The 16,230-nt window shown below is 42.0% G+C and overlaps 1 protein-coding gene across 1 annotated transcript in view; it reads left to right on the top strand.

Annotated features, from left to right (window-relative positions):
- Window positions 1-16,230, top strand: part of epha6 (eph receptor A6) — a 67,369-nt gene that overhangs the window by 34,095 nt on the left and 17,044 nt on the right. Inside the window, exons 4-5 of the mRNA XM_030780885.1 lie at window positions 9,493-9,648; window positions 10,907-11,242. Coding sequence (XP_030636745.1) covers window positions 9,493-9,648; window positions 10,907-11,242 — 492 coding nt within the window. The remainder of the gene's footprint in view (window positions 1-9,492; window positions 9,649-10,906; window positions 11,243-16,230) is intronic.

A 16,230-nucleotide genomic window follows, 5' to 3' on the forward strand; every position in this document is an offset into this window, starting at 1 on the left:
TAGTACAGTCATTTGACTGGTAATTTCTTCCCAGTGCCTCTGTGACTGATTGAACAATGCATAAATTTGTACATGTTTCTGCCTTGTAAGGTATTATCAGGTTGTAGCGCCGAATCCAATTTCACTAAGTGTTACTCCGATGTGATTGGCAGATAGCGCAAACTAATAACATATCAACTTGAAATGTTAATCAAAGCAGTTTGATTTCATAGAGTAGAACGAGAAGGGGAGAAAAAATGCTTAAAATCGTCAGACTTCAAGATAGAAAGTCGTGCCGTTTCCGTATTGGTACGGTGCCTGATGGGGGGAAAAATATTGGCCTTTATCTCTCTAAAAGATCTGGCTTCTATCGCTAGCACGCAGCTCTCAGTGTACACATCTATATTAAGAATGAATCGTGATGAATCCTTCTCTCTCTCTCCCTATCTCCCTCTCTCTCTCTCTCTCTCTTTCTCTCTCCTCCCATATGTTGCCTTTGTTTTTTGTGGTTGAAAGTTCTGGCTGTTCTTCAGTGCATTCTGGCATTAAGACAATCTTATTGCCTTTGAGTACTTGCAGTGCCTTGAAAGTTTCTTTAAAATATAATTCACGAATCCCTCACTTCAAAACTGACACTTTCAAGTAAGAGGCCTGCTGTGGGTATCAATTGGGGGACAGTAGAACAGGGAGCGGACCGAATAAATCCCCGAAAATGTATTCAGAGCCGTTCGAAGCCTGGAGAATTACAGGGGAAGCACACGTCGCACGGAGGTGTTTTAGGGCGGCCGGTTTGTCTTGGAGCAGAAATAGGTCGGAATTGCAAGCCGCGGTTTGGAAAATGGTGCCTGGTTAAAGAATGCGATCGGTCCAGGCTGGTTATGGTGTGGGGAAGGGAGGGGGGTGGGGGGGCAAGGGGAAAGTTATCCTCTAATGGTTTTCAGTGCCAAGCATCTTCGGTATTCATACGGAGGCGTTAAAAACAGATGGGAATTCAAATGAGTCCCTGCATGTGACTGCGTGCTCAGAGGGAGTCTGGACACTGAAAGCATGAGGGCTTTTTCTGGCGCCTCTGAATGAATGCTAGTTTTGATGCATTAATCATCATCTTATTTTTCTTGGACTTTGACTGAACTGTTTTTTTTTTTTCCGTTTCTTTTTTTCTTTTTTTTTCTCTTTCTCGTTAATGAATTTCTGATCTCACTATGTCCCCTGACAGCTACTGCTCAAAAGTTACGTTTGATTTTTTTTCCCCTATTTTTGGTTTTTCACTGTACTTATTCATGAAGCGGATGAATGTGAAGTAATAAGAAACGTTCATTAAATACAAAACAATGTGGAGAGAGAAATAAGAGCAGGAAAGAACAGTGCGACGTGGTGATATAGTACACAAACCACACATTCACCCCCAACCCCCCCCCCCCCCCCACCCCGATAACAACCGGAAACTTCCATACTGTCATATAAAGGCAATAGCATAATCTATATGAGCTGAAAATACTCTGAAATACTTGATTAATTGATAAATGGATTCATTCATTCATTCAGTCATTCATTTGTTGATCTGTTCATGCGTTAATTCATTTGCTCTTCCACTCATTCATTCACTGTACGCTCTCAAACTGGATCACACCTGTGTCTTTGTAACTGGCTTCATGACTCTGTCTTCCTCTGACACCCGTGCGTCCTGCGGTGTAATCTTTAAATAAATAGGCTGTCCTTTTTTTTTTTTTTTTTTTTTGCCTTAAGAGATCTATTCATAATTGAAATTGTTCCATAAGCGACTAGGAGTCTTGGGCTGTTTAGTGAACCTCAACGCAGAATAGACCAAGAGGGAATACTGTATTATAATCTGCTCTGTTCAGCACTGTGGCTTTAGGCTTTGAGATTGCACTCAGTTTAAAATGAAACACACATTAACACACACACACACACACACACACACACACACACACACACTGCTGATTCGGTGGGCAAAGCCGTCACGTCCACCGAGGCTTATTAATGAGGGAATCTGTATGCGTTTGAATTCACAGATTCATATTCACTTAATTACTTGCAAATGAAACCACTGCTCATCTCTTTTTTTAAAAGCAGCATTTCATCATTTTATATGATTACGCCTGGAGGCCTTTCTCTCCTTTTTCCAGCACCCCCCCCCCCCCAACCCCCCCAACCCTTTTCTCAGACTCATTCAGCACCCTCATATACATTTAAAGAGGCTGGAAAACCTCCACTTATTCTACAACAGCCTTGTGTGTCTCTACGTGCTGTTGCCTTTTTACATGCGTCCCGTTTCTCCTGGAAAGCATATTCACTGAGACTACACTAAGGTCATCTCATAATATGTTTTTAAAGCCAACGTATAATACACGCTAAACCCATCATATAACATATACTGAGGCTTTCATATAATATATGCTAAAGCCATCACATAACATGTACTTAGGCTTTCATATAGTATATGCTAAAGCCATTATATAACATATACTGAGGCTGTAATATCATGTATGCAAAGCCATCATATAACATATGTTAAGATCCATCATATAACACGTACAAGGGTCAACTGTTGTGCAATACAAAGCTAAGGGCACTGAATACCATAAACTAGAGGGGTTGTGTAACATATGGTATTTCGGTACTTAGATGTAGCTAAAATAAAGGCATTAGGTTATCTCTAATGTGTGTGTGTGTGTGTGTGTGTGTGTGTGTGTGTCTGTCCATTAATGTAACAAAGTAGCTTTTATCCTAGGCGTGCAATAACCGGTTGAAAATCTATGTTATTATCACAGGGATCTCGCTGTTCTTCCTCTGTTATGTGGCAGGACGTGTTCGGGATGGTGGAGTTGCACGACAATTTCAATTTCTCTTTCAATTACTGCCGAAAACTGCTCTCTCTCTCTCATGCCCAGTGTGGTGTCTGCTGGAGTTGATACTTTAAATGGGAGTCCCAGCCTTCGCTTTTGTAGATATGTGGATAAATATCCTTTCTTTTCTTTTTTTTTATATCTCCCTTTCCGACTCGGACGTGCTGGTCTCTTGGGTAATATTTGTTGTGATGGAATTTTTATTTCTGTTTTCCGTGAAGGTAGGACAGTAATTCCCTGGACGGAAAGATTTAAAGGACAACCTCAGATTTGCTTCACAGAGAGAGAGAGAGAGAGAAAGCTAATGTGTGCATATATGTGTGTACCTGTGTGTCCGCGTGTGTTTGCTTATTTGTGTGTATGCTCCCATAACTCAGCTGGCTCAGTCTCTCATGGCCGTGGACCCAGGAAGGGACAAAGACATCATTCAGTTGTCTGTGGACAATGCATGAGCTTCATCTGGCTCCATCTCTGTTCCTCAACTCATCCAACGGGTCTCCATCTATCCCCGTGTGAAAAGGAGGAGAAGGGGGGGGGGGGGTGGTGGTGTAGGACCGGGAGGGGGTTTCTGCTTGATGTCTCCCTGAGGGACTTTACATTTAGCATCTCTGACACATAGCATCTTCTCTTTCACTTTACACTGCAAACGCATCCCCTCCTCTCTCTCTCTCTCTCTCTGCTTTTAGGAGGTAGGCAAGATTAAATCACAAAACGCATTGGAAGTTTAATATCAGAGAATCTCTAGGGTCTGTGTGCAGTTGAGAGGCAAACACATCCGTTTTATTTATTCATTCTTTTTTTCTCTCTTTTTTTTTCTTTCTTTTTTTTTTTTTTTTTTTTTTTTTTTTGCTTTTACACAGAAACCCAAGCACATCCGTCTGGGTGAAGGGCTTGTTTGGACCTGTTTCAAAAACACATCTCATTCCTTTGCTCCTACCTCCTTCTAAATCTCTTTTCTTTTTTAATCTTAGAGGCTTCGGTAAAAGCTGTGTAGTTCAAGTGGAGAGAGCGAGAGAGAGAGAGAGAGAGAGAGGAGAGAGAGAGAAAGAGAGAGAGAGAGAGAGAGAGAGAGAGAGAGAGAAGAGAGAGAGAGAGAGAGGTGGTAGAGGTGGGGTTCACTCTCCTATCTGTTTAGCTGGTTAAATGGAGGTGCACTCATGTTCAGCGCCTGGGAATCTCAAAGCCTCACTTTTCACATCTCTTCAACTCTCCCCACAGAGACTGTGGACGCTACCCTATAAGTGCCTTTTCAAAAGTGGCCCAAAGTGATCTTTAATGTTTCTTTTTTTTTTTAATAACAAAAGTGGCCTTGAAAAAAAACATAAACATTTTTAAAATGACATGTCCATCACAAAACTGATTTTCAGCTGTTTTTTGTGGCTAGGTAAAAAAGAAAAAAAAACTTATTTGGAGCTGTATGTAAGAAGGTATCGGCCCTAGAGGCAGTAGTCTGGTAAAGTGAATATTAACATTGCTTTTCTATTTTATTTTATATTATTTATTCATTTTTTGTGAATGTCTGATTTTATTTTAGTCGTGAGCCAAAACTCTAAATTTCTTTTTTTTTGGGGGGGGGGGGGGGGGTGGCGTTATGACAGGGTTGTAATTATGGCTGGATTTAATATCGTTTAAAATGATGTGTTGTATATTATAAGGTCTCAGCAAAATTAGACGGCCCAAAATCAAAAAGGCAAAAAGAGGACCCTTTTCCAGCAGGAAGCTCTATTTAAAGTTCCAGACAGAACAAAGTTCAAGCCCTGCCCCTTAGCATAACACCATCATTCATAATTACAAGCTCATTTCGTTTCATAAACACTGTTGATTTGATTATGAAACTAATAATAATTAAATGTGAATGGACTCGGGGCCACTGTGTGGAGGATCTCATTAAGTTCATTAGAGGCTCGTTAAGGACCTCGTTAAGGGGGTAAGGACTTTGCTTTACGGTGTAGTTGCTGATTTCCTTTTGGCCAAAGGTTAAATCAGGTATTGCCGTAATGGAGTGTTAACTGAATGTTCAGAAATGACCCAGGCCGTTGTCCTTATGAAACTCTCTCAGGATTCAGTTTATAAACAGTTGGTAAACATCTCACTTTATTGCCCCTGTGTGTGTGTGTGTGTGTGTGTGTATGTGTGTGTGTGTGTGCGCGCGCACATCTGTGTTCATGGTGAGTGTGAGAAAGAAAGAGAGAGAGAGGTGGAGAGAAAGAGAGGAAGACAGTAAGAGCAATAAAGTTATTATTGCATGTATGAGTGTGTCTGTGTGTGTGTGTGTGTCTACGCCTGTGATCTGCAATTAATTCTTCACTCTTTTGCCCTCAGAATGTAGTCAGCGAAGTGCTTTTAGTTCAAGACATCAATGTCTAGACTTTTACGTGACCCTTGAGATTGGTGTATTGTTTTCTCAGAGCTCTGTCTTCCGTCTGTCAGGGTCTGAGAAAAGTAAACAAGTGTCCTGCATCTAGAGTTCATGCCAGACAAGCTAAGAGGCTAGATCTCCCAGTGTAATCCCCCTCCCCATACACACACTAAATGTGCTTCTTTCATACTTTTCTCCTCTATCTTAGAGTTTCAAATGTTAAAACACTGATCTATCACCCCACAACAATAGTTAGGGAGAGAGAGAGAGAGTGTATGTACAGAGAGAGAATGAGAGAGAGAGAGGGAGAGACTGTGTGTATGTACAGAGAGAGAGAGAGAAGAAAAGAGAGAAAGCGTGTGTGTGTGTCTATGTGTGTGTGTGAGAGAGAAAGAGAGAGCAAGAGATAAAGATGTATGGAGAAAGAGAGAGAGAGAGAGAGTGTGTATGTACAGAGAGAGAATGAGAGAGAGAGGGAGAGACTGTGTGTATGTACAGAGAGAGAGAGAGAGAGAGAAGAAAAGAGAGAGTGAGAGCGGTGTGTGTGTGTGTGTGTCTATATGTGTGTGAGACAGTGAGAGAGAGAGAGAGAGAGATAAAGATGTATGGAGAAAGAGAAAGAGAGAGAGAGAGAGAGAGAGAGAGAGAGAGAGAGCGCTAAGTGTGCAGTGATTTCTCAGTGGGACTATAGATGTAAAGGAAGTTTCCTATCTAAGGCCAGATGAAGAAGAGTTAAAGGCCCACGCAATGTGCCAGTGAAAACTCACGGTCATTATACCAATAGACTTGTTGTCAGAATGATTTAAATGGGCGAGAGAGCAGTCACTTTAAAATGTGTCCTTCACCATGAATTCATTAAATTAAGACTTGACCTGTGAACCAACACTGTCATTGTGTGAGTTTGTATTACATCATGAGGATTTTATCACCAGAAACCTGGAGTCAAACAAGCGGATTCTCAGAGATATATCCAAACTCTTAACATATTCCTTGAACTAATACTTTGTGAACAGGAACTAAGACAAACATCGTTGCCTATTTCTGTTCTCTGGCAACTTGACTGTTTTTATTCAGGTCTCAGGTTCAATTTAAGACAATGAAGTGAAAATGAAGAGTTTCCTATTTAAGGTTCCATGTCAGCTGAATCTAAACATAGGATACTCATTCTGCTGTAATGAATCTTTCAAAAAAACAGACTATCTAAACCTCGTTCAGCGTTTGCCGTAGGGCAGTAGGCTAAAGTGGATTGAGTTGCTCAGTACTATCCCAAATGATTCAGTGCATGTACAGTCTCTTACACAGCGTGCTATTCCTTACAAGAACAATTCCGACGGTAAGTTTGTGAACGAAAGAGAGGAAAAACAGAGGCCTGCGTGCCGTAAACGCATCCCCTTCCTCTCTCCGTCTCTTTCTCTCCTGTCGGCTCCTGGCCGTCGTTTAACCGACGCCCGCGCGGTTAATATTCAGGAAACCTCTCGACAGAATTTGTGTATCTAAATGCAAAGAGGGGGGAAAAAAAAAAAACAGAAATTAGATGAATCAGCGGGACCCAAGGCTGCCCGAAAACTGAGCCCTGATTGAATTCCTTTCCATTTTTTTTTCCAACTGAAGCTCTGGGCCTTGTTTTCTCCCTGCATGATAAAGCTATTATTTCCGGCTTTTTAGCGTATTAAGTAATTGTGCTATCATAGGTCTGTTTCTGTGCCAGGGAGTGACAGGCACCAGGAGGCAATCTGCAATGCTTATTTCCATATCCAGATAGACTGTCAACGGTGGGAGAGAGAACCATGAGAAATAGAGAGAGAGAGAGAGAGAGAGAGAGAGAGAGAGAAAGGGAGATCGAGAGAGAGAGAGAGAGAGAGGGAGATGAGTTGCAGGCTGCATTAACGCAGTCAGGTCACTAGCTTGGAGTCAATCCATTAAAAGCCAATGAGAATTCTAAACTGCATGCAGAATCCTAATTGCATTTTCTACCAGCAGTCCCCTGTGTTAATGATAAAATTGTTTACCTGAGAGACTGAATCTCTCTCTCTCTCTCGCTCTCTCTCTCTCTCTCTCTCTCTCTTCTCTATCATTCTAGCTCACACATACAGGCCTATACTATAGCTGGTTTTTCTGTTCTCATACACATACACACCAGCAAGCTGCCCCAGAACTGTCATACGCAGTGGGAGCCAGAGAGAGAGAGAGAGAGAGAGAGAGGGGGTAAGGGGGAAAGGTGGGAGAAAGAGAGGAAAACAGAGGGGGAAATATGGAGACATGGACGCACTGAAAAAGAAGCAGTTAGAGAGAGAGAGAGAGAGAGAGAGAGAGAGAGAGAGAGAGAAGGTCTCCAGTATTTTATTTCCTGCTCAGCCAGGCTTTTGTCCCCCTGTCAGTGGAGGCCTGTCCTCAGAAGCATCCAAAGCCCAGTAAAACTGGATGATTCCTCTATGAAAGAGAGAGAGAGAGACAGAGAGGGAGAAAGAGAGAGAGAGGTCTAGACTCACTATTTCAGATCACTGTCATGGGCACACACACACACACAAACACACACTTACACACAGAATTATACACCTCATCCTCTCAAACCCCGACACCCACCCCCCAACCCTAACCATTAAGACCAACAAAATAAAAAATACAGGGATCTTACCTGACCAAATTTGCTAATGTACCACTTTTACCACAATCCAGTTATCATCTTTCAGATGTTTTAATGCACCGTCGAATTGGAGAAGATCGATTTGATAAATTACCGTGTCTTTATCTGAAGGCCCAGACATAATGTCAGCTGATACCCATTATATGTCTATCTGAGGAAAAAAAACATATTCATATTGACATGATCATTTCTAAGTCCATTAACTAATGTCCACTGTTGTCTTGAATTGGCTTTTAAGGATATACATATGAAAGAGCATACGCTTTTCAAATTTAAGAGATTTAAAAAGTTCAAAGTTTGTCAGCTTTCAGAGACTGGTACATCTTGAATAAAAACCAAACAAAATAGGAGCCGTCACAAATGAAATGTTCAGAGTTATGACTGTTCAAACTTCATGGGTGAGGAAATTACATTTGTCTTGTTGCTCGAAGATGTCATTACAACAGCATTGATTTACTTGGCTAACGTACAGAAATCCAGGTCCCTAGTAAATTGTTATGAAAAATGCCACAGAACCTTGCAACTCTTGAAATTTTCCTTTTGAAATATCTTCATCTTCTTCATCTACTGTTGGAGAGAGGATATTTAGACCTCAATCCAAAGGTAGATCTTCCAGATGTTTCCACACTGAAAACACATGTCAGAGCAGGTACACATAAACCCTAAAGAATACCCAGCAGATAAAAAAAAAAAGTAAATAAAATCCTCCACATTTCATGCGTCATGGCAAATTCCTACGGATAAACTGAACCCCACTTTTTCAATACCACAAGAAAAAGCTGACTCTATTCCAAGCGAAAATAAACAAAAGACCAAAAACGGATTCTGTCGACGCCACCAAATCTAGAAGAGGGCAAAGGGTTGTAAGTCAAAACCGCAGAAAAAGGCAGCTTAAAAAAACAGATGCTATTCAGAACTCCCTACAAAGTAATTGCCTTCCTATCTCATAATAAGCAGTATCAACATCCCTGAATTAGTATAAACTTAGCTTGGCAGTGGGCTGCTGTGATACAGAAGAGAGTTAGGAATCAAGGGGAAAAATCAATGCCTTCATGTCGGGTCGGGGGGGGGGACTGTCACGGTACCACCTGGTGTGTTAGTGGTGTACCACTGCTGCTTGCCAGCACTCTCTGGTTCCTCCAGACTATGGATTCAGACCGGCTGTTGATGGTTCAGGGGCTTGGCTGTTGACTCATTAGCACTGTGCTGTTCCGAGAATGCACCTCAAGGTTTCCGAGGCTAATCACTGAATCGGTCCATGTCTGTGGCATGGAAGGCGCGGTACAGACAAAATGCGTATAAGACATTCTTTCTGAATTGGAAATGTAAAAATCTGCGGTGGTAAGAAACTGCTGTTTCGTCTGTTTCTTCCTTTTCCTCTTCTTCCTCTTCTTCTTTTTGTCTCTCTCCGTCTCTTTCTCCGTCTTTTTTTCTCTCCGCTTCTTGTAATTCATCTTCTTCTTTTTGCAACTGAAATATCTACCCCTTCCAAACAAACATCTTTGTTCATCCTATTGATTAAGCTCAGATAAACACTAAAGATTTCCAGTCAAAAAAAAGAAAAAAAGTTTGGTATCCACTTCTTGACTCTGTGTAGGACAAAACTGCGATTGTTTAACTCAGCGTCTGTGTTCTCTCCACAGCCTGCAGGCCTGGATTCTACAAAGCCTTTGCAGGGAACATCAAATGTTCAAAGTGTCCACCGCATAGCTTCAGTCATTCGGAGGGATCTGCATTTTGTCACTGTGAGAAAGACTTCTACAGGGCACCCAAAGACCCCGCCACCATGGCCTGCACACGTCAGTCATGTTTTGTCTTTTTTTTTTTTTTTAGTTTTTCTCTTTGCTCTTTTTCTTTCTTTCTTTCTTTCTTTCTTTCTTTCTTTCTTTCTTTTTTTCTCTCTCTCTCTATCTGTCTTCTTCACACAAGCACACACACACACACACACACACACACACACACACACCACACACCACACACTTACTTTTCTAAAGGTCTGTAATACAATTGCCTTTAGCTTGAATAAAAAAAAAGCATCGTAGCCCATAGCTGAGATTGCTAGCACTGTCTGGGTATTTGTTTCACGTCTGTCAAGGGTCATTTAAATATAGAGTGGATAATTACTAACAGGTGTGCAAAGGATCGTAGAACAACAAAGCTTATTTTGTAATTACTCATGTAAATCCTCTTTACCTGGCCCCATTTTATGAAACCAAAAGTGCATCAGTATTATAGTCTGTCAAATGTGCTCATCTCACTATTGTAGATGGAACTTGACTGCCAATTAAACAACATGCAAATTAACTGTAATTTTGCATTCCTCTATTTTCCACGTATACATTCGTATTAGTCTCCCGCCAGTTTACTGGGAGGTAAGTTCAGAAATAGATTCAACAATAGCCACCTACATAGCACAAGGAAAAGAAAAAAAAAAATTATTACTTCGTTTTTCGTTGCGCGTCTGCAATTATCATTAGCTCGGATAATCATGTACAAAGTTCTCATTACCGTTATGGGCCGGCGCCGAAGCCTGGAGATGAAGGAAGCAGCTTTCCAAGCATCTCTGTATCTAAACGTCTCTATCGCACGCCGTTACAGGACAAGCGTTCATATTTTAACTGCTCCCTCAGAGAAAGGATGAGGGAGAGGGAGAAAGAGAGAGCCAGGGAAAAAAAGCTGAGTGGAATTGGCAGGCTTAAGTATTAAGGGAGGCCGTACATTTGTCTGCAATTTATTTGGAAGTTTTTAGCGTTTTAAAAAAAGCAGGTCAGTCATTCTGAGTGAAGATTACAACGTTCTTAAGGATCCACTTCACTTTACATATTTATTTTCACTTTTTATCGGTGTTGTTACCAAACAGCCACAGTCGTCCATTGATGCTGCAATATAAATGCATGTTTTTAGATATTATTATAATTTATATATAGTATATATATTATATTAAGTATGAATAAAGTACGTATTATCCTGTAATTATCTATTGGTTATTACTGTGCAAAAAAGCAACAGGGCGTCACAACACTTTTCTCATGGCTTATCTGTTTTTATAACCGCCAGGACCTCCATCCGCTCCACGTAACCCAATGTTCACCATCAACGAAACGGCGCTGTTTTTGGAGTGGATGCCGCCCAGTGACACCGGTGGCAGGAAAGATCTGACCTATAACGTTTTGTGTCAGCGGTGCGGGGGGGCGGGGCAAGCCTGCGAGCCGTGTGACGGGGACGTGAGATTCGTGCCGCGTCCCTTGGGTCTAACGGGCACCTCCGTGGCGGTGCAGGACTTTGTGGCCAACGCCAACTACACGTTCCAGATCGAGGCGGTGAACGGCGTCTCCGGGATGGGTCGGAAAGCGCGTCCGTTGGCCAACGTCACCGTAAGCACCGAGCAGGCGGGTGAGTGAGTAACGCACAGTTTCTATGCCGCGTTTTTATATTGACTGTCATGGGTGTTGGGTTACTGTGGTTTGTCCACTCAGCGAGTGAAGAAATACAGCTGTCGGACGAAGAGAAGGGTATAGCTTACTGTGGCCAAAGATTAGATGTACACTGTGCGGCTTGAAACGAGTAGGACAGAGACGATAAAGACGTCTAACCGCATCATAAAACAACTGAGTGAAATATCAGTAGCTGCTTCTGTTAAGATTGGACCATCTGCCGTAGTCCCAACTGGCTAGAGACTGATGCATACTGCGTTACAGACCGAACTTCAAGGACACTCGCAATGGGCACCAGTAAAAAGGACCACAGCTTCAATGACTACCAATAACTCAGTCCCAAAGCCAGACCATACTGTCTTTTAGATAGTAAAAATAGAGATGGAAATGGTTCTTTCTCAAGGGAGTAACTGTTCGTCCAGTAACAACATTAGCATTGGCTGTGGTCAACACCAATGAATGTTGTTCGCGAAAAGTTAAACTTAGCTCGTATTTTCTTGATTTCTAACGACAAACTCTAACCTAACTGTTGCCCTGGCCATTTAAAACAAATTTGGTTTAAAATAAAGAAAGAAAAAAGATTCTCGGAACACTAATCACACTGACTCAAAATCCTTCAAGGAAAAACTTAAAGAAAAGAGAAACAAAACAGCATTTCAACTGAAGATTTTGATACTGTTTCCTCAGACACTTTATAGGCTTTCAGGGACTTCAATCTCGTAGAGTCCAGTCCTCACTTTGGTCAGAGTTCCTTCGCTCATGGGTTTAATATACATTCACTCTCATTATTCTCAGTAAAAATAGTTTTTTTTTCTCCTCTCTCTCAAAGAATTGTCACATCCACCAACTTTTCTAACCTTAGGCGGCATCATTCCATGACTGTATATCATATCAAGCTGTTCCCCTACTGCGCACTTCAACGCTGTGTTTTTATATCTCTGTAGAGAGACGAGTTGAGAAACATTTGATCATTGCTGTGTGAGAGATGCTTGTTCTCTTGTCTAGCTGAGCATGGTTTTTAACAGAGAGATGCCGTTGCGTTTTAGAGACATGATTGCCTTATGTTACGCCGACTGCTGGTACTGAGGCGGGATAAAGCAACTCGCCGGCTTCCAGACTCGTTATATGGTTCAACTTAAGGCAGTTTTCAAGAACAATGCAACACTTCATGCAGTATTAATGACTTACTTATTTAAGTTCCTATTGGCCAAACTTTGACAGATGGCTCTATCTTCGCTCTCACTGGCTGGCTTGAGCTAACAGAGCCATCAGTCTTGGCTTTCACCAACTGGTCTTGTCAGCTCAGACCAGACTTGAGGTTTTTTGTTACTTTCGGATTGTTCAGAGTTCTCTCTCTCTCTCTCTCTCTCTTTTTCTATGTTCAGCTAATGAATAGGATATGATGAACATGTTCGGATTTGTACTTCAGAGGCCTGACAAATTGGATTGCTGTTACTTGGCTCCGTATTCTACTCAATGATAAGGGACCTCATCAGCATTGATGTCACATGAAGGCAATCTGATTGGTATGACCTGTCTAGGCTCCTAGGGTGCGAATGGTAATCAGGGAGTGAGAATTACACTCCGGCATCACTCCAGTCCCCCTCACCCACAATTTACCACCTGCTGGGCCCTTCACAATCATTATCACTCACACTGCAATAGAGATGAAGGAGAAAGAAAAAAAGAAAGAAAGAGACGGAGAGAGCAAGAGAGAGGGAAAGAGAGCGAGAGAGAAAGAGAGAGAACAAGAGAGAGTTAAAGGTATGTTTTAGAAAAATAAAGCAAAGCACCATTCACTGAATCAGTGTGGGTGAGACTTTCTGACACAGAGATTCATCCTCTCTGAAAACCATTTCCTGTCTTCCTTCAGTTTTCCTGTTAATTATCTCGTGCGGACTACAGCTGCGAACCAATTTTACTCACACTTATTCTCTGAGCATTAAAACTGGAAAATTTTACACCTTCATTTTTTTTTACAAGGAGTCAAATCACGTTCACACATTGAACATTTCTCAGGCAAACTAGTCCTGCAAAGACAGGCTTTTCCTTCCTTCCTCATCGCTATCGGTGTACAGAATTTACATCTTCGTTCCAGACTACACTCTACTTCAGCCAGGGAACAGGTATTGAGATCTAATCCTCAGAGCCTCGGCGTGATTCAGCGCTGCGTCTCTCTCTCTCTCTCTCTCTCTCCTCTGATGGCTGCTTAGCCTGAGATGAAAAGTTAATATGAATCAGATGTTATTCCAGAGCAGAACCCCCCCCCCCCCAGAGCTCCAGAGGGCATCAGTGGCACTAACCCGCACCGTCACCCCGCCATGTTTTCACTGTACACTAATGAGTGGGGGAGAGAGAGAGAAAGAGAGAGCGAGAGAGAGAGAGAGTGAGTGAGTTTTGGGATGATGGGGAGGGGGTTGGGGAGTCAGCTCTGTATTGTGGACAATACCAGAGAAAACCTCTCACATTAGACGGTCAAAAATTCACTGCGCGTAGGGGATTTCGTCCGTACGGATCCTTCTAGAATGAGCAGGAAATGCTTGAGCTCGAGTCGATATTAATTAATCGGAGGAATATCTAATCAGTGTGTTCACTTCAACACTGTTAGGTTTGGATCGGTGGGTGTTTGTTTAGTGCTTGGCCTGTCGTCAAACGACCGTTTCAATAACCGTGGTAACTCTTACATGTTCCGGTCTCTAAAGAGGCTGGAACTGATCGATGGCATTGCTAATCGATCTGTTCAATCAGTCAATGGTGATTGACCAAAAGCCTTTTGATGACAGCTTTAATATATTACCTCAAACCATTATACAGTCTTAGACCGTCTAGCCAAGAATGAAATGGTGCGTCGTAGCCTATTTGTAATCACTTTCAACTTCAGTTGCATTTTTGTGCAGTGCCTTTGTGTAAACATACGCTGTCGTTAGAATGCCATGTTTGAGCGTCTCTGTGTGCAGCGGCTGAGGGAATGGCAGGGCCCGAGAAAGGTGAAGCACATAAATTCCTACGACAGACACCGGTGATGTATGGGGAAAACAATGAGGCAAACGCCTGGGAAACTGATCCCGACGTTTATGCTGAATGGTGCTTCTGTGCTGCAGGGGTGGGTTGGCGATTAGATGTGTGGGAAAGACAGTCTATCTGATACCAGCCGAACCCTTATGTACACCCCAGGCGTTAGACAGAGAGGGAGAGCATGAGAGAGAGAGAGACAGAGAATGAATTTCGAATAAAAATATTCTCTCTCTCTCTCTCTCTCTCTCTCTCTCTCTCTCTCTCACTATGCTGAGAAGCAACTTGCTCTGCTCTTCCCAGCGTTTTGACTTATTTATTAATTTATTATTTTGGGGGGAGGGGGGGATAGACTTGTCAAAACAGAGCTGTCAAAGCTCACCACCGTCCCACTCTTGCATAATGTCAGAGTCCCTCATTATTCCTACAGCCTGGCATGCTGCAGAGAAACACACACATACACACACACACAGGCACGCATACATACACACACAAACACAGGCACGCACACACACGCACACTAACACAAACGCAGACACGTACACATACACAGACACACACACACACACACACACACACACAAACACATGCATGCACATACACAGACAAACACACACAGGCACGTACACATACACACACAAACACAGGCATGCACACACACACACTTTTAAATATTCACAGATATACACTAACCAAGATTTACACACCAGCATACAAAAATATTAGCAGATGCACTTACTCACTCCATACAGACATGTGTAAACACAGTCAGTCACTTGCTCAAGGGTGAACACATTGTGTTCTGACACATATACATACAGCCTTAACTCACTCACTCACACACACACACACACACACACACAGTTACTCTGTCTTCCATAAAGAATGTGTAAAGCCAGTTAGGTAAGTTCATGCCAAAATAAAATGCCTGATATTTTATGGTGATGACTCAGTTGAGTCTTCCCACACTTTGTCTGTACACTGAAATCCTGTAGTTGCATAATGCAGTCTGCTGACTTTCGCTTAGTTCCAAACTGGCTCACTCTCCAACAGTTTCATGCTTAGAGGCCTTATCCAAATTGTTTGGGAGAATAAATGCGTCTTCCACACATCTCCCGTGAGAAACACAAATGATACATCTATGATCACACGCATTAGAGTCACACTCTTGCTTGTACACTTTGACATTGTGTCTCTAAATGACAGTGGACGGGAAAGGCTGGGTTGTACAATCATCTTTCTTTTGTCAAGATGTTGCTTGTCTATTCCTATCAGACCTTGTTACATCCTCCCTGTTTTCATTCAGCCAAACGTTGTAAGCCAAATCAATTCTGCCGATGTCTGTAATTCTGAAGAAAGGGTTTTTTTTTTCACTCTCTCTCTTCTCACTCTTAGCATGTAGTATAAAAAAGGTATAGCCTTCTGAAATATGGAGGAAATTCAATAACAGCTCTCTAGCAGCTGAAAATGAGTGAAACATCTTAAATAATTCAGGCCGTATTCGTTTCGGAACGAGTGCAGCGCTAATAAAATGCCACTCTGTGACATTAAACCGAGTGGCTAAATCTCATTTCAATTTGACAAATAACGAACAAAAAAACGATATCCTAGTCGAGGATAATCTGTTTTATTAATACGGATACGGAACAATATGTGTGGCTGTGATTCAGAAGAATTTCTCATGCATCGCATACAAACAAAGTCTTTTTCACTTTGTTTGCGTATGTGAAGGACAGGATCTAACGGATGCTACCGTCTTTTGTTCGCAGATGAAAGAACTGGAAGAGAAGTCTTAATGGAAATGCTGTGCGGTGTTAGTCGCTTTAAAAGTGACCCCTCAGTGTTTCGAAACATCGCAACTATAAAGGGACACGACGAACCTAATTTTATGCAACTATTGATCAATGCGTTGTATGAAAGATATGATCAAATAAC

Source organism: Chanos chanos, chromosome 7 (assembly GCF_902362185.1).
Source record: "Chanos chanos chromosome 7, fChaCha1.1, whole genome shotgun sequence".
NCBI classification, from domain to species: domain Eukaryota; kingdom Metazoa; phylum Chordata; class Actinopteri; order Gonorynchiformes; family Chanidae; genus Chanos; species Chanos chanos.